Source organism: Gadus morhua, chromosome 19 (genome assembly GCF_902167405.1).
Source record: "Gadus morhua chromosome 19, gadMor3.0, whole genome shotgun sequence".
NCBI classification, from domain to species: Eukaryota; Metazoa; Chordata; class Actinopteri; order Gadiformes; family Gadidae; genus Gadus; species Gadus morhua.
Window position 1 is genome coordinate 21,178,907 of NC_044066.1, and position 19,320 is coordinate 21,198,226.

Genomic DNA, 19,320 nt, shown 5'->3' on the forward strand with positions numbered 1-19,320 from the left:
CATTCTTTTAAAAACATTGATGCTTGGACATTGCTTATGTACTTCGCTCAGATTGTTCCACAACTTGACACCTGTGATGGAAATGCGAAAACATTTCATGGTGGAATTTCTCATCTGAATTTTGAAATTGAGTTCTCTCCTGAAACTATGCCCCCCCCTCACGTTCACTGAACAAGTTTTGAATGTTCAATGGTAACAAATGGTTCCTAGCCCTGTACATAGTTATTGCTTTTTGATATGAGACGATGTTTGTGAATTTTAATAATTTAGACTGTAGAAATAGTGGATTGGTATGTTCCAGATAGCCGACCCCGTGAATGATCCTTGCCGCTCTTTTTTGTAAAATGATTAGTGACTGTAATGAACTTTTGTAATCGTTACCCCAGACTTCAGTACAGTAGTTTAAATATGGCAAGACTAAAGAACAGTAGAGAGTGTAAAGTGACTAATGATCCAAAACCTGCTTTGCTTTATTTATGACTGCTATACTTCTTGCACTTCTTGCTACTTTGTATTTTACATGTGTAATATGTGGTTTCTAGCTGAGCTTGTCGTCAATTGTTACACCAAGAAATTTGATTTTGTGCACTTGTTCAATAGCCACCCCATCAATTTCTATCTTTAACTGTTTGTTTAACCTGAACCTGAACATTTTGTTTAATACGGACTGCCTTTTTAAAAATCATAATCGTATAAATGATATATATAAATACTAGATTCTGACTGATGATAATGTTCCAAGGGTGTGCATTATTTTTCAATAACAGGAAACCTCAACAGTTCCATATCAATGATTTACAAATACAGCAACAACAATAGTCAAATAGAGCTGTCAACTGATACACCCAGACAAATACCGGCCTGCTATTAGTAATGATGCCTGTTTTGGTTATAACTTACTTAGTTTGATCATTAAAACAAATGTAGCACAACAAAACAAACTTTGTGACCCTAATACATAGATGATTATAAATATAAAGTCTGCCTATATTTCTTAGTTTGCAAAAGATTCAAATAAAATGTGTGATTAGATTTGAGCTGTGAGCTGCTGACCTGAGGCTTCTGCTCAGTATTGGTGTGGAATCGTTTCTGCCGTTCTCTGAGCTCGCAGTCCTGATCTGTAATACTGTCAAATATAACCCTGTTTCACTTTCTGTTTCATTGTAAATGAAACTTAAGTAGCGAGGGGGGGGGGCGGGATCTAGTCCTGATCTGCTGTGGTTTTAAATACAACCCTGCTAAACTTTCTGTTTAATGGCTCTGTGAATATACCCACTGCCTACCCCCCAAAACATCATTCACGAACACTGGATCGTCCCGCTAACGGGGTCGCCATGACCTTAACGAGGTTCCTGACCTCGCCATACGCTCCGTGTTAAACTACGCCACAGGCGGAGGACGTCTGGGCCGAAAGGGTTGGTCGTGGTGATGAACAGAATGCGGAAACGTTGCTTCACTTCCTGTTTCACTGTAAATTAAACGGGAAGTTTCATTTAAGTGTTGTGTCATTGTGGTTACAGAGGATCTACTGCTCGTGTTAGAACCTGTTTTGAAAGCGAGTTTTCTATCGTTGCTGCTGTGGTTGATATGGACGCTGCTGTCGCTGTTAACCAAACGTGGCTGTTGATTCGGCAGGGGGGACATTTAAGTGTTGTGACTTTGCGGCTACAAATAAACTACTGTGTGTATATTTCCTTTAAACATTCAGTAAAGGAGAGGGCGGGGGCAGACTTTGTTTAAAGCATGGTTTCTCAAATGGGGGGGCGTTCGCACAACCTAGGGGGGCGCTGGGAACGTGATTATTTTTTTATTTATTTTTTGGGGGGGGATTTTTAACTTTTTTTTGTGAAAAATAGGCTACTTAGAGGGCTCATGTCCACCGAAGACTTACAAAGACTTGTACATGCCTTTATCACTAGTAAGCTTGATTACTGCAATGGTCTCCTTACAGGTCTCCCAAAACAAACTCTAAGGAAGCTTCAGCTTGTTCAGAATGCTGCTGCTAGAGTTTTAACAAAGACCAAAAAATTTGAACATATTGCACCAATTCTTAAATCGTTACATTGGCTTCCTGTAGGTCAGAGAATTGATTTTAAAATCATGTTGCTAACCTATAAATCCCTACATGGTTTAGGCCCAAAATATTTAACTGATATGCTTCCACTACATAAGCCTTCTAGAACACTAAGATCTTCTGAGACCAATCTGTTAATTATCCCCAGAGTAAACACGAAACATGGGAAAGCAGGATTTAGTTACTATGCAACAAATAGCTGGAATAAACTCCCTGAGGATTTAAGACTTGCCCCAACTCTGAGCACCTTCAAAACAAGATTGAAGACTTTTATGTTTGCTTTAGCTTTCTGCTAAATCTTAAATACTTTACCCTTATTTTACTAAAATGCCTTTTTAACTTTCCCTTTATTTTCTATTTTTACCAGAAAAATACATGACATTTGCTGAGTAATGAAGTTGTGTCATTTGAATTTGTTTGTTGTTTGTTGTTTGCCTTTGGTTCTGGGCTAGAGTCCTAGAATAATCACTGAATATTTGTTTGTTGTTTGTTGTTTGCCTTTGGTTCTGGGCTAGAGTCCTAGAATATTGTAATAGATTGTCCTTTAGGTCGGGTTGTAGTCCCGACTTGGGTTCCAGAGAGTCTGTTGATCTGATCTTAAATAGCTTTCAATTTAATTTTCTCACTTTCTTAAATACATTGCACTTTCAATTTTACTTACTAAAAAGCCTTTTTAATTTCTATTTTACTCATTTCTTTGCATATGTTTTCTTTTACTTATCTATTATTTTATTTTATAACAATGTTTATATGTGAAGCACTTGAGTCTGCCTTGTGTATGAAAAGTGCTATATAAATAAAGTTGCCATGCCTTGCCTTGCCTACCTGAAATAAAAAGCCTATCTTCATTTATTGGTTATAAACCCTCTACCGTCTCAGCTACTTTTTACTGTCTACGCGCAGTGGAACAGTGGTCATACAGCGTGGTTCATCCTGAACATGCCCGGCCTCCCGTGACATCAGCTATCGTCATGATCTCTATAGTAACGCTGATAAACATAACCCAAGTTTGCGGGTTAACAGTTCAATAACCAACACAACACAATCAAACATGGCCGATAGCAAGAAAAAAATAACAAATTTTGTTTCATAGCTCGTTTTCCTCCTTCCTCTTGCTTTTGTTCAGTTCCAGCTGCTCTGGGTGTAGTCTCCACGAAAAGACTGTTGCATTTCAAATACAAAATATATAGGCCTAATTAGGCCTCTGCATGCGATCTGTTTTCGCGGTGCCCGCATTGCCCGGGCCACGGTGCCCGTGGTTCCCGAGCTGCGGTGTCGCGTTGCCTGGGCCGCTGCTGTCACGGTCAGTGTTGGAAAAGTCCACTTTCTACGTGAACTAGTTCAAAGTTCATTAACTAAGTTCACAGTTCCAAAAATGAACTAGTTCATAGCTCTTTTTTTCAATATGTTGCTGTGAGCTGTTATTTTTTTCTGGTATTTTGAACATTGAGCCCGCTTTCTGGTTAGTCTAGGATGAAATAGAGTGGTTGAATCAAGTATCGTAGCGAAATAAAGTTTCCATCGTGTTTTATTGCACATTTAGGGCATTTTGTAAATCCCATTGATTTATTTTGGAAGACTCATTGCTCGTTGGCCGGAAACGGAAAGGGGGGGTGTTCACGTTTGGTTGTAGTCTTTTCACTCGGTTCTAGCCCTACTGTTGAGACGGAGAACCGAGCAAAAAGACTACAACCCAACATAAACAGCCCTCCTTTCCGTTTCCAGCCAACAAGTAATGATTCTAGGAGGCATTCTAGTCCGCTGATCGAGCCAGAGAGCTAACGTTATGGATTGTACATATCTATAATTCGAAATACGTCCAAGCCTTGATAGATACTCTAGTCTAGGGTATATAGCTGCAGCATATAACCGCTTTGTCTGATTACAGTTTAATTCATTTTTCACAATTTACCAGCACTCGTTTTGAAGAATAATCACAGCGCCACTCGTTTCCATGGGAATCGCGACGGTCTATACTTTCAACATAAAGTGTACATATTTATAATTTGAAAATCGTTCCAGCCTTTATACCACAGATAATATAGGGTTGATTGATTTTATTTTGACCATTCTTGACACAAAAATAGGAAACAGCAACATGTGGCATACATTATATCAATAAAGATAGTCAGGGATGACACAATAAAGCCCTAAGGCTTAGTTCCATTGTTGTCCTTATAGGACAGGAGACAGGGGCAAGTAGCAGCATATCATACATACATCAAACATGTATTATTCATACATGCGTATACGTCATTCATAAGACACGTAAAAACATAAATTACAGTTTCAAATATAAATTACACATACAAATTGCCAACAGTCTAAGATTGGTGTCTAAACCATTTTTTTCAAGTTTTGTTTAAAACTGCTTATGCTTCTGACTGATTTGAGTGGGCCAGGTAACTTGTTCCAAAGAATAGTTCCAACGCTTCCCCTAGTGGAATAGCGGTGAACTTCATTTACTCTATTCAAATAATTTTTAAAATAATTGGGTACCTCCCCATAAACACTCCTATTATAGTAGTAGTAATTAGTAGTAAGATTGTAGTAAGATTGTTATTATGGTTATTGTTATTATTAATCCTACTATTCCTACGCATATCTTGCAGGCTGTAGAACAACTTTGATCATTTTCCCTGTCCTCATCGAGTCGCCTATAGCTGTAGTCGCTTTCTGGAATATTCACAGATATGTGCGGAGTTGCGCTTGCGTGAACGTTACGTTTCGGAGGACTCTGCGGTACTCGAAGGTCAGGTTTCAGGGGATGCTTCGATCTTTCAACGTTTTGTTTGGGAGGAAGCTTTGGTTCTCGAACATTAGGTTTCAGAGGAAGCTTCAGTTCTCGAATGTTGGGTTTCAGAGGAAGCTTCAGTTCTCGAACGTTAGGTTTTAGAGGAAGCTTCGGTTCTTCAATGTTCCATTTTGGAGTAAGCTTCGGTTCTTGAGCTCTGTTGGGTCTGCAAAGCGTATTCCTCTCGTTGATCACGATGAAAAACAGCAGTCCGACACACGCCAGATGGCCCCACGTGTTTCTTACAGACGAAAGTTCATGGTCGTAGATGCCGCTCCCGAAGTTGCCTACAATCCATGACAGCTCGGAGTGACTTCTACGATCCAAGAAGAATTCTCTGAGCTCCCTCAAGAGGTTGATGCTGATCTGGTAGGTGTGCACTGGGTCATACACAGTCCCCAGACCCTGACTTGCATGGTAGTGCTGTGTGATGAACACCTGGTCGATGGTGTCCTGGTCCAAGAGCGAGAATATGATGCGGGCCCTGTTGAGTTCCTCACTCCCCAACAGATGGTTTAGGTCACCGGTGACATAAGAGGGCAAAGAGATTCCGTTGATGTTGATCATGGGGTTGATGTTGCCGAGGGTGTAGTACTGCTGGCCGGGTGGCAGTCGATCCAGGACTCCCTCATAGTTTCCATAGTGATGAGTGCCATAGTCTCCATGTCTTGGTTCAAAGGTCAGCTCCATCAAGTCGTTGTTGTCAAATCCTATGGTGTTGGCAAACCAGTGGAGCAGCACAAGGCTGTGCTTGGGCACCGATTGGCCGAAGGGGATTTTCTTCAGGTCGTTGATTGAGTTGAGAATTCTGATAGTTGATTCAGTAGAAAGGACTGAGAGAAAGAGGACTAAAAAGCCCATCAGATGACTTTCCGACATGGTGGACCTTGAAAAAACACAAGACAAATTTACTTATTAAAAGTAAATTGTATTTTTTATATAAATCTTATCTGAAGATTAAACATTGTTTATTCAATTTTAGTAGGCCTATATCGTGCAATGTTAAATACTTCATCCTGATTGGTCATAATGTTCCAATGGTGTGCATTATTTTCCAATAACTGGACACCTGTCTTTTAACAATTCCAAATCAATGATTTAAAAATCCAGCAACAACAACAGTCAAATAGAGCTATCACTATCAACTGATGCACCCACACAAACCCCTGTCCTGCTATTAGTAATAAAACCTGTTGTGGTTACAACTTACTTAATTTGATAATAAAGAATAAATAAATCTATGATAACAAACCACACATTGTAACACTGATCCATAGTGGATTCTATATTTAAATTTAGTTCTTAATTTGAAAAACATTAAATCAAAATAAGTGCTCCTCATTAGTTTTGAGGTGTGAGCTGCTCACCTGTTAGCTTACAGTTCAGTATTGGTGTGCAATCCTTTCTGCCGTCGTCTGAGCTCACAGTACCGATCAATTTTGGTTTTAAATACAACCCTGTAATAAAACTCTTGATTTGAAGTCCTTGGATCTCTTGTTTTGGGCGGGGAACCTGTCTCAAAGCGGTACAACAAAAGCGGTTTGTTGTCAATACACCCAGAAGTTTGTTCTGACTGGTTTGGTTGGTTGGTGTGTGAAACAATTGATATCCAACGTCATTCAGGTCTTGACAATCACTATTTGTCTTGGTAGCCTTTACCATCCAAACTTCAAAAGCTTAGGAGCACCAGCCTATATTCCGGAGCACCCACCAACATGTATGAAGCACTGTTACATGTGTGGTTGCTGTCCTTGTGTTTTGCTCCGTCTCCCCTCTCGTTCTCTGTTTCGTGTCAGTCTGCCTTTGGCGGTTCCTCCACCGTCGGCCAACCCCATGTCCAATCAGGGAGCTGTCCGTTGGCCAATTAGAGCAATCGGCGCCTTGATAAATTGCACCTATTTCACTATTGTGAAGGTGATACTTATAATCTAATAAATACACCTGTGTATTAGTTTGCTGTTGCTGGCGTGCTATTGTTCCTCCAGTCAGATCGACGTACTAATGTGTTGCGGTTCCCCCACTCCCCTATAGACGTAGCCAGCTTACATCTTTGACTCGTAACAAGAACACAAATAAATTTAGTTTTTCATTGTGTTTCTTTTGTGTCCACAATGCTAAAGCGCCTTTCACACATGCAGTCTTACCCTGCTAAGTTCAAGAAGATTTCCTGTATTGGGTCATGTGTTAATTGGACCAAAGATCGACATTCCAGGGAAATCTGCAACGGCTCTGGCTGTCTGTCTGTTTTGTGATAACCCAGTCTCACACCAACATGTAGTATAGCTGCGTTGGTCCACACTGGAAATTATGATTCGTCTCCATTTTTTGGCCTCTTCTTTTCTATAGGCCTGTGTTGACGTCACATGTTTCTGTCTGTCTGTGAAAACAAACAAGATAGCTGACATTTATTTGGTTCTCAGTGGAAAATGCAATATTTTGATATTGATTAAGCAAATATGTAGAAAGAAGTTTGTATTTTATTGTACTTAACCTTCGCTCAGTGATTGTATCTGCGGTTTTGTTTGTTAGTTATAACCAATATTATTTTGGGTCTCACCAGAAAATAGTTAGAATACACATATTTTCTATCGATGAACTCTTTAACCCTAATATCCTGACACACACACACACACACACACACACACACACACACACACACACACACACACACACACACACACACACACACACACACACACACACAAAATCTCTTTTTACTCTTTTATCTTCTTATACTATATATTTTATTTGTTTGCATTGCTGAGGAGTGCCTGGGATACAAGGCACTTGCAAGCTATGACTGTTGTGTATTTGACAAACAATGAACTTGAATTTGAATGCTACAAAGGTTGATAAGGACGCTGCTGTCACTGAAAACCAAACATGGCTATTGATTCGGCAGGGGGGGGATTTAAGTGTTTTGTCATTGGTGCAATGAAATAACTATTGTATGTTTATTGCCTTTAAACATACAGTAAGGGCAAGGCGGTGGGGGGGAATCATATTGGACCCAGCGATATGATTGAAGGTTTTTTTCATTGTGGTTACAAAAATTGGCATGATTGGACTAGTTTTCTACCCCTGGATAGTTGGATTTCTTTCCTCAAAGCCCGCCCACATTCCCTTGGGTATAAATGGCTGATCAAAATACCATGATACTCCAACACTGAATAGAAAAGCATAGACAAGGTGTGTTCTGGCTAGAGGTTTGTGAACTCATTGTCATCCAATGTCAGTCAGGTCTTTAGATTTACTTTTTGACTTGGTAGCACTGGTGTTCCGAACTTCAAAAAGTTAGGAGCATCAGCAAAAATGTAAGGAACACAAATTAAGAAGAACATTTTTTTATTGATTTGGTTTTTTTGTTACCACAATAGTAAGAGTTCTTCTTTTTAAGAACAGGTGGGATGAAAATACAGGGAAAGTAAGCCAACAGACTGAAAAAAACAATTACAGAAATCTTTAAACTTAACTAAAGATCATTAAACATAAATGTGGGGTTAGAGAATTATGCTTCCATTATATTCATGATCAGAGCCCTCACTGTAATTCAGCATATTTATACAGAGAAAATAAGAAAAAAAAATATCAACATAAAACACACAGACGGAGTATTACTTGAATTGTCAAATGCAAAATATTTACCCTGTCTGTCTGAATAATTCTCATTTAAAGATTGACGAAACACATCTGGATCAACACATTACCAGGTATAATGATGTACAGCATGTGCTTCCCTGTAATTTCCCTTGGAGTTTTTGGTTTCCCTTATTTTAAATTGTTGAGATATGTCTTCACATATTGTCAGCCACCCTGGTAAAGCAAAGGCTAAATCTTGTGGAGCCTGAACCGATAGCGTTTGCTAAGTGGAACCGATGTTTCAAAGGTTCCCCAGTGTGGCCCAGTACTCCCACTGGTGTCCCGCTGGTTCTCGGAGAGCACCAACATCACTCCTCCCTATAGGGCGTGGAACTCCACTCCAGTGAATGGGGGCCAGCTCTCACCTCTACGGTCATCACCTTTAAAGCGAGGCTTGGTCTGGCACGCCCATGCGTCTCAAAACGTTCATATTTAATGTATCTATCATCGTATGTATTTACTGTCTTTTTTATACTGTTCCTTATTCTGGTTTTATCCTATTCTGTCGAGCACTTTGTATATTATATTATATTATACATAATAATAATAATTATTATTATTATTGTTAACATTATCATGCAGGCTGTAAAACAACATTGATAATTGTCCCTGACCTGATCGAGTGGCTTATTGTTGTAGTCGTTTTCGGGAATATTCAAAGATATGTACGGCGTTGCGCTTGTTCGATTGTTACGTTTCGGAGGACGCCTCGATTCTCGAGCTCTGTTGGGTCTGCAAGGCGTATTCCTCTCGTTGATCACGATGAACAACAGCAGTCCGACACACGCCAGCTGGCCCCACGTGTTTCTTATGAGGCAAAGTTTGTCGTAGTCGATGCCGCTCCCGAAGTTGGTTCCGATATCTGACAGCTCGGACTGTTGATTTTGGTCCAAAGAGAAGACTCTGAGCTCCCTCAAGAGGTTGATGGAGATCCGGTAGGTGTGCACTGGGTCATACACAGTCCCCTGACCCTGATTGGCATGGTAGTGCTGTGTGATGAACACCTGGTCGATGGTGTCCTGGTCCAAGAGCGAGAATATGATGCGGGCCCTGTTGAGTTCCTCACTCCCCAACAGATGGTTTAGGTCACCGGTGACATAAGAGGGCAAAGAGATTCCGTTATTGTTGATCATGGGGTTGATGTTGCCGAGGGTGTAGTACTGCTGGCCGGCTGGCAGTCGATCCAGGACTCCCTCATAGTTTCCATAGTGATGAGTGCCATAGTCTCCATGTCTTGGTTCAAAGGTCAGCTCTATCAAGTCGTTGTTGTCTATTTTTATGGTGTTGGCAAAAAAGTGGAGCATTACAAGGCTTTGCTTGGGCACCGATTGACCGAATGGGATTTTCTTCAGGTCGTTGATTGAGTTGAGAATTCTGATAGTTGATTCAGTACGAAGGATTGAGAGAAAGAGGACTAAAAAGCCCATTAGATGACTTTCCGACATGGTCGACCTTGAAAAAACACAAAACATATTTACTTATTAAAAGTAAATTGTATTTTTTTATGTAAATCTTATCGGAAGATTAAACATTGTTTATTCAATTTTAGTAGGCCTATATCGTGCATTGTTAAATACTTGATCCTGATTGGTCATAATGTTCCAAGGGTGTGCATTATTTTCCAATAACTGGACACCTGTGTCTTTTAACAGTTCCAAATCAATGCGCTGCAAAACAACAGTCAAATAGAGCTATCTCTGTCAACTGATACACCCACACAAACCCCTGTTCTGCTATTGGTTATAATGCCTGTTGTGGTTATAACATACAAAATTTGATCATTCAAAAAAATGTAGCATAACAAAACACACATTGTGAACCAAACACAAAGTTGATAATAAATACAAAATCGGTCCATATTTCGTAATTTGCAAAACATTCAAATAATATAAACATGTCATTCGTTTTGAGGTGTAAGCCGCTTACCTGTTAGGCGTCTGCTCCGTATTGGTGTGGAATCGTTTCTGCCTTTGCCTGACCTTGCGGTCCTGATCTGCTGTAAAATATAAGTTTCACTTTCTGTTTCACCGTAAAGGAAACTCTTGAGTAGTGAGGGGGGGGGGGGGGGGGGGGGGGGGGGTGGCGGCGGCGGCGGCGGCGGCATCTCATGAGAAGCCTGGAAGAACACAACGCAAAACACATACTTCTATAAATTGTATATTCATCTTAGTTCATGCATTGTTCAATTCTAGATTCTGATTGGTCATAATGTTCCAAGGATTTGCATTATTTTACCATAACAGGAAACCTCTGTCTTTTATGAGTTCCAAATCAATGACTTACAAATCCAGCAACAATAGTCAAATAGAGCTATCACTATCAACTGATACACCCACACAAACCCCTGTCCTGCTATTAGTAATAAAACCTGTTGTGGTTACAACTTAAGGCCTATTTAATTTGAGCAATTTGAACAAAACAAACATTTTGACCCTGATACGTAGTGGATTATAAATACAAAATCTGCCCATATAGCTCCTATTTAAAAAACATTCAATTAAAATCAATGTATTGTTGGTTTTGAGGTGTGAGCTGCTTAACTGCTTACCTCTCTCGTTTCGTTTCGTGGAGCACGTTAATCGTCTGAGAACGCTCCCATTCAGAATGCATTGGTTTACATTTTGTTCTGTGTAGCACGGTTTAGGTTGGTAGTTATAACCAAGATTCATTCTGAATGGTTGAATTTAGAAAATTGTTAGAATACAACGTTTCCTATCGATGACCACTTAAACTCTAAGATCCTAAGATCCAAATATGCTTACACATTTGTCAAGTAAGCCTACAGACTTAAAAAAAAACATTACAGAGATCTTTAAACTTAACTGTAAAGAATTTAACATAAATGTATGAGAATCATGTTTCCATAATAATCAAGTTCAGAGCCCTCACTGTATAATAATAATAATAATAATAATGCATTTTATTTATAAAAGCGCCTTTCAGGTCACTCAAGGACACTGTACATCACACACAATAAAACACACAATGAAATATACAAAAAACGTGATAAAATAGACATAGAAAGGACAACATAATAAGTTAAAATACATAGGGGCAGAATGGCAGGAAGCATGGAGGTTAGAGAGAGTAGGCAGTCCGAAACAGGTGGGTTTTTAGTTGTGCTTTGAAAATGGGGAGAGAGTCACAGTTTCGGAGGTCGGGTGGTAGAGAGTTCCAGAGCTGGGGAGCAGAGCGACTGAAGGCTCTGCCCCCCATAGTGCTGAGGCGGGCAGGGGGCACAGAGAGGTGGATGGAGGAGGAGGATCGAAGGGAACGGGTGGGGATGTTAATGTGCAGGAGATCAGAGAGGTAGGGAGGGGCGAGGTTGTGGATGGCCATGAATGTAAACACTAGGAGTTTGTAGTTAATGCGGTGGGTTACGGGGAGCCAGTGGAGCTGCTGGAGGACAGGGGTGATGTGATGGTATGAGGGGGTCTTTGTGATGATGCGGGCGGCAGAGTTATGGACCACTTGTAGTTTGCGGAGGGACTTGTGGGGGAGGCCGAAGAGGAGAGAATTGCAGTAGTCCAGACGGGAGGTGACGAGGCTGTGAACAAGGATGGCGGTGGTGTGGGGGGTGAGGGAGGGGCGGAGTCTGTTGATGTTGCGGAGATGGAAACATGCAGTGCGGGTAATGGTGTTGATATCGAGGATGACACCCAAGCTCTTAACCTGAGGGGAGGGGGAAACTGAGGAGCTGTCGATGGTGAGAGAGAAGGTATTGACTTTCGCTAGTGTGGATTTAGTGCCGAGGAGGAGCATTTCAGTTTTATTGCAGTTTAGTTTAAGGAAGTTTGAGGTGAACCAGGTTTTTATTTCGGAGAGACTGTCGGTGAGGGAGGAGGGTGGGAGTGAGGAATTGGGTTTGCAGGAAAGGTAGAGCTGGGTGTCATCCGCGAAGCAGTGGAACTGGATATTGTATTTGCGGAGGATGTGGCCGAGGGGGAGGAGATAGATGATGAATAGAAGAGGCCCCAGGACAGATCCCTGGGGCACACCAGTAGTGACTGGGGAGGGATTGGAGGTGAAGGATTTAAGCTGGATGAACTGGGTGCGGCCTGTGAGGTAGGAGTGGAACCAACTGAGGGGGGTGTGGGAGAGGCCAATCGAGGAGAGTCTACTGAGAAGGATGGGGTGTGAGATGGTGTCGAACGCTGCACTCAGATCGAGGAGGATGAGGATGGAGAAGGAACCAGAGTCAGCTGCAATGAGGAGATCGTTAGTGATTTTGATGAGGGCGGTCTCTGTGCTGTGGCGGGGGCGGAAACCGGACTGGAAAGGCTCGTAGAGTGAGTGGAGGGATAAGTGGGAGTGAAGTTGGGAGGCGACAATCTATTCTAGGGTTTTGGAAATGAATGGTAGGTTAGAGATGGGGCAGAGGTTACTGAAGTTGTTGGGGTCTGAACCGGGTTTCTTTAATGTGGGGGTGACAGCGGCAGTTTTGAAAAGTGAGGGGACTATTCCAGATGAGAGTGAGGAGTGAATGATGGCGGTGATGAGAGGGAGGAGGGAGGGGAGGCAGGATTTGACTAGGGTTGTGGGGAGGGGATCAAGCTGGCAGGTGGTGGGCTTAGATTTGAGAATGAGAACGGAGAGGTCGGAGGCAGTGGGGAGAAGAAAACTGGCGAAGAGATGGCAAGTAGGGGGAAGTGCAGGTGGGGAGAGAGGGGGGGAATTGGGATGTAGGTGCTGATGAATGGTGTGGATTTTCAGATTGAAATAGTCCAAGATGGAATTGCAGGATTCAGTGGAGTACAAGTGGGGGGGGAGAGAATTGGGTGGGTGGAGGATTTTTTTGAGAACCGAGAAAAGGGTTTTTGAGTTACCTTCATTGGTTAAAATGAGGCCGGAGTAGTAGGTGGATTTGGTCAGGGATATATGAGGTCCTTATATTGTGCAATGTGGGAGGTGTACATGTCATTGTGGATGGTGAGACCGGTTCGTTTATAAAGTCGCTCAAGTTGACGGTTTTTAGCTTTCATGGACCTGAGCTCGGGGGTAAACCAGGGGGCAGATGTGGAAAAGGAAACAGACCGGGTTTTTAGGGGGGCGATAGAGGTGAGAGTGTTTGTGAGGCAGGTGTTGTAAAGAGTGACGAGTTCATCAGGGTTTGAGGTAGAGTCGGTGGTCGGAAAACTGTCAATGAGGGAGCAGAGGGTGGCAATGTTAATGTTCTTGATATCGCGAAATGAAATGAGGCGGGGCAACTTGATTGTGGAGAGACGGAGTACAGCTTTGAAAGTGAGGAGGGAGTGATCTGTGGCGGGGAAAACATCAGCAGTGGGCTTGAAGGGAGTGAGAGCAGCAGACTAGGTCAAGAGAGTGGCCTTTGATATGGGTGGGGAAATCAATCAGATTATGTAGTCCAAAGCTGTCAAGACAGGATGCAAAGTCTCTGGTGAGAGGCAGGTTGATATTGTCCATGTGAATATTGAAGTCCCCCAGCAGAATTACGTTGGGTGAGAGAGTGGATATATGAGTGAGCAGAGTAGAGAATTCACTGATAAAATCACTGTGTGGCTTGGGGGGGCGGTAAAATGTAGCAATGATGGTAGGTGAGGGGCCAGGAAGCTTAAAAACAAGGCATTCAAAAGAGCTGAATGCAGGCACAGAGACGGGCAGGACTTTCCACTTCTCACGGTGAATTACCGCGAGACCTCCCCCACGGCCGTTGCCACGGGGACGGCAGATGTAAACAAAACCGGGAGGAGTGGAGTCGTTGAGTGTGGCAAAGTCATTGGGCTGTTGCCTAGTTTCAGTTAAAAAGAAAAAGTCAAGCATGTATTTCTGCATATATAAAGTATTCACAAATGTAACATTCCCTGTGAGAACACCCATACAAGCATGTAATGGTAACGCCCACCCTCAGTTGCAGTGCAGAATAATAATAACAATAATAATAAGGAAGTAACATAACTCGCTATTGAAAACAGTGTTTTTGTATTTAATTCAAACATGTCTCATATAATCGTCTTATTTACCCCGACACACACACATTTCAATGTCTTTATTTGTGTCCGCATTTATAAAATACATTGCAAGGGCACAAATATTTTCAGTTGCTTTTGATGCCCTACATCCTTGAAACAACATGTTGCAGTACTTGAGTCAAACATGCACAGAATAGGCAATACGTACACATGAGCTTATTCAATCAACGTTGGTTGCACACAGTCTGTTAACAGACAGAGAAAATCTATGGGAACAGAAAACACCTCCTCCAAATAGCTCGGCTGCCTATAATGGAGGAGATTGAGCAATATGTTGCAAGCTGCTTTGCTTTACATTTGGACAACCTCATAATTCTCAAGCCTCTGACCACCAGCCTGTGGACATGACCTGGGCTGCCGAAAATAAAAACGATGAGCTGGCATTTATAGCCTAAACGTATAATAGCTTGCACTAATGGTTGGATCTTAACTTGTTTAGTGAGGAAAGCCTCCTCTAAACTTGAGTCGAAAGTGCAACCAACTTCCCATAGGAAAACCTCTCATCAATCACAATGACATCTGGTGTATTTGCTGTTATACCTTGAAATACATGGGGGTCATTGCATTGAAACATTTCTGGTTTCACACATGAATGTTTGTAGAACAAAACAGAGGAATCAAACATGGGTGACACATCTTTGGTGATAATGTCAACAATTCTGTCATGCCTGGCTATGTATAGTCCTTGGTAAACATTACAGCCGTTTAAAATGTGGGATATAGACTCTGTGGTCTGACGCTTTCCATGGTGTAGACAGTGAGAGTCATGATTATTGGGATACCAGATGGACAGATTCACACCTGGAGGCGTGCCTTTACTGTAAAAATTAGGATATCCTCATCGATAGCTGCATTTTTTAGAATCGAGTTGGACACAGTGATCAGCTGACTGGAGGCAGGCAAGCTTCCCTTGCAGCCTCAGTCCTGTCAAGCGCTCCGTGCTCTCTGAGCGTTACACACACACACACACACACACACACACACACACACACTCACACACACACACACACACACACACACACACACACACACACACACACACAGTAGTACTTGAATTGGGAAGTGCAAAAAAATACCAACGAAGAAATATAGATTAAGATACATTTATCCAGGCACATAATGAGTGCACATCCTAGCAAATGTACAGAGAAAATAAAAGTTTAAAGCACCCATTTGTAAGCATAAAAAACACATACGAGGGCGCACACACACACACACACACACACACACACACACACACACCCGACACACCGACACACACACACACACAGTAGTACTTGAATTGTGAAGTGCAAAAAAATGTACCCTGTCTGTCTTAATCGTTCTAATTTAAAGATAGATTAAAAACATCTGGATCAATACATTACCTGAGATAACCATTTACAGTGTGTGCTTAAAACATACGTTTCAAATTGTTTGAGATTGTTCATATATCGCCTGGTAAAACATAGGCAAAAACGTATGTCTTTATGGAGCCTAACCCCATGGCCTTTGTTTAGTGGAACCGATGTTTCAAAGGTTCCCCAAGATGGCCCAGTACTCCAGTGAAGGATCCCACTGGTGTCCCGGTGGTTCTTGTAGAGCACTGACATCACTCCCCCGTGAAGGGTATGGCGTGGAACTCCACTCCAGTGAACCTTTGCCTTCCCAAGGGGGCCAGCTCTGCCCTCTACTGTCATCACCTTAAAGCTAGGCTTGGTCTAGCACTGACCTACATCTCCAAACGTTTATATTTAGTTATATGATTTTATGTATCCTTATTTATTCTGCACTTAGGGTCAGGGTTTCACCTATTCTATTCTCCTATTCTGGTTTCATTCTATTCTGTCAAGCACTTTGTAATCTGCTTTCGAAAGGTGCTCAATAAATTGATGTAGGTACAGGCATATTTTTATTGTGATGCTTATTGCTATTACTATTCCTACTATTAGTCCGCATATCTTGAACGTACACCAACATTTATTGCAACATTGAACAATGTCCCAGTCCTGGTTTGGTGGTCTGAGGTTGATGTCGTTCTCGGGGATATTCACAGATGTGTGCGGAGTAACGCTTGCTCGAACGCTAAGTTCCTCGAAGTTGATGTCCCTCTCGGGGATATTCACAGATATGTGTGAAGTAACGCTTGCTCGAACGTTACGTTTCGGAGGACTCGCCAGTACTCGAATGTTAGGTATCGGAGGAGGCTTCGGTTGTCGAACGTTTTGTTTGGGAGGAAGCTTCGTTTCTCGAACGTTACATTTTGGAGGACGCTTCGGTTCTCGAGCTCTGTTGGGTCTGCAAGGCGTATTCCTCTCGTTGATCACGATGAACAACAGCAGTCCGACACACCCCAGCTGGCCCCACCTGTTTCTTAACGAAGAAAGTTCGTCATAGTCGATGCTGCTCCCGAAGTCTCCTCCGATCTCTGACAGCTCGGAGTGTTGTCTTCGGTCCAAGGAGAAGACTCTGAGCACCCTCAAGAGGTTGAAGGTGATCTGGTAGGTGTGCACTGGGTCGTACCCAGTCCCCAGACCCTGATTGGCCTCGTAGTGCTGTGTGATGAACACCTGGTCGATGGTGTCCTGGTCCAAGAGCGAGAATATGATGCGGGCCCTGTTGAGTTCCTCACTCCCCAACAGATGGTTTCGCTGACCGGTGACATAAGAGGGCAAAGAGTTTCCGTTATTGTTGGGGTTGATGTTGCCGAGGGTGTAGTACCGCTGGCCGGGTGGCAGTCGATCCAGGACTCCCTCATAGTTTCCATAGTGATGAGTGCCATAGTCTCCATTGCTTGGTTCAAAGGTCAGCTCTATCAAGTCGTTGTTGTCAAATTCTATTGTGTTGGCAAACCAGTGGAGCAGCACAAGGCTGTGCTGCGGCACCGATTGGCCGAATGGGATTTTCTTCAGGTCATTGATTGAGTTGAGAATTCCAATAGTTGATTCAGTACGAAGGATTGAGAGAAAGAGGACTAAAAAGCCCATTAGATGACTTTCCGACATGTTCGACCTTGAAAAAACACAAAACATATTTACTTATTTAAAGAAAAATGCATTTTTTATATAAATCTTATCTGAAGATTAAACATTGTTTTTTCAATTTGAGTATACCATGCATTGTTAAATACTTGATCCTGATTGGTCATAACGTTCCAAAGATGTCCATTATTTTCCAATAACTGGACACCTCTGTCTTTTAGTAATTCCAAATCAATGCGCTGCAAAAAACAACGGTCAAATAGAGCTATCACTGTCAACTGATACACCCACACGAACCCCTGTTCTGCTATTGGTCATAATGCCTGTTGTGTTTATAGCATACAAAATTCAAAAAAATGTAGCATAACAAAACACACATTGTGAACCAAATACAAAGTTGATAATAAATACAAAATCAGTCCATATTTCTTAATATGCAAAACATTCAAATAAAATAAACATGTCATTAGTTTTGATTTGTGAGCCGCTTACCTGTGAGGCGTCTGCTCCGTATTGGTGTGGAATCGTTTCTGCCGTTGCCTGACCTCGCCGTCCTGATCTGTTATGCTGTAAATTTTAAGTTTCATTTTCTATTTCACCGTAAAGGAAACTCTTGAGTAGTGAGGGGGGGGCGTTATCTCATGTGAAGCCAGGAAGAACATAACACAAAACACATAATTCTATAAATTGTATATTCATTTTAGGATACCATGCATTGTTCAATTCTAGATTATGATTGGTCATAGCCTAATGTTCCAAGGATTTGCATTATTTTTTCCATAAAAGGAAACCTCTGCCTTTTAACAGTTCCAAATCAATGACTTACAAATCCAGCAACAACAGTCAAATAGAGCTATCACTATCAACTGATACACCCACACAAACCCCTGTCCTGCTATTAGTAATAAAACCTGTTGTGGATACAATTTGCTTAATTTGAGAATAAAAATATATACAATAACAAAACAAACAATGTGACCCTGATACGTAGTGGATTACATATAAATACAAAATCTGCCCATATAGGCCTAGATCTGAATTTAAAAAGCATTAAATAAAAATCAATGTCTTGTTAGTTTTGAGGTGTGAGCTGCTTACCTGTTAGACTACAGTTCAGTATTGGTGTGGATTCCTTTCTGCCGTCGTCTGAGCTCGCAGTCCTGATAGGTTGTGGTTTTAAATACAACCCTGCTTAACTTTGGGGGGTGGGTTGTAAGTGTTGCATCATTGTGGTTACAGAGGAACTACTGCTCGTGTTAGAACCTGTTTTTAAAGTGAGTTCTCTATCATTGCTACGCTGGTTGATATGGACGATGTTGTCGCAGAAAACCAAACTTGGCCATTGTTTCGGCAGGGGGGGCACTTAAGTGTTGCGTCATTGCGGCTACAAAGGAACTACTCTGTTTATTTCCTGTAACCATACAGTAAAGGTAAGGGCGGGGGGAGACTTTGTTTGAAGCGATATGATTTGAGGGTTTTGTAAAAATTGCCATGATTGGCGTTGTTTTCTCAGACTGGATCGTTGGATTTCTTTCCTCAAAGCCCGCATTCTCTTGGGGACCAATGGCTGTCGTACAATGTTCTTCAAAACACCTCGTTACTCTGACACGGAATAGAACAGCTTGCACCAAGTGTGTCCTTGCTGGAGGTTGGGGAACTCATTGTCATCCAACGTGATTCAGGTCTTGAGATTATTGTTTTACTTGGTAGCACTGGTGTTCCAAACTTCTGAAGGTTAGGGGCACTAGCAAAAATGTAAGAAACACAAATAAACAAATGTTTTTATTGATTTTGTTCTAGGTTACTACAAAAGTGAGGGTGCTGATTTTGAAGAACAAGTGGGATGTAAATACATGCATTATA

General features: G+C 41.8%; 2 protein-coding genes across 4 annotated transcripts in view; both read right to left on the reverse strand.

Annotated features, from left to right (window-relative positions):
- LOC115532530 (uncharacterized) overlaps positions 1–10,457 on the reverse strand; it is a 74,327-nt gene extending 63,870 nt beyond the window's left edge. The window contains exon 1 of the mRNA XM_030342369.1: positions 10,434–10,457. The gene's annotated coding sequence lies outside the window, so the exon portion shown is untranslated. The remainder of the gene's footprint in view (positions 1–10,433) is intronic.
- A 3,973-nt stretch (positions 10,458–14,430) lies between these two features.
- On the reverse strand, positions 14,431–18,830 carry LOC115532526 (uncharacterized). Of its 3 annotated transcripts, XM_030342364.1 has the most exons (3): positions 18,556–18,830; positions 17,950–18,024; positions 14,431–17,488 (listed from the first exon to the last, which is right to left on the reverse strand). In XM_030342364.1, the coding sequence occupies exon 3, from the start codon at positions 17,479–17,481 to the stop codon at positions 16,312–16,314; it is 1,170 nt and encodes a 389-aa protein (XP_030198224.1). In that variant the 5' UTR covers positions 17,482–17,488; positions 17,950–18,024; positions 18,556–18,830; the 3' UTR covers positions 14,431–16,311. The 3 variants fall into 3 exon arrangements, with proteins under 3 accessions (XP_030198224.1, XP_030198225.1, XP_030198223.1); XM_030342365.1 differs by lacking the exon at positions 17,950–18,024; XM_030342363.1 differs by lacking the exons at positions 17,950–18,024; positions 18,556–18,830 and adding an exon at positions 17,590–17,670.
- Positions 18,831–19,320: the final 490 nt, after the last annotated feature.

What these genes read in the sequence shown, in the direction of transcription:
- LOC115532526 (XM_030342363.1), bottom strand. Translation starts at nt 17,624, where the DNA reads ATGACCAATCAGGATCAAGTATTTAACAATGCATG. An exon ending in CAAGTATTTAACAATGCATG is followed by an intron (nt 17,489 to 17,589) that starts GTATACTCAAAT and finishes TGTTTTTTCAAG; the next exon opens with GTCGAACATGTCGGAAAGTC.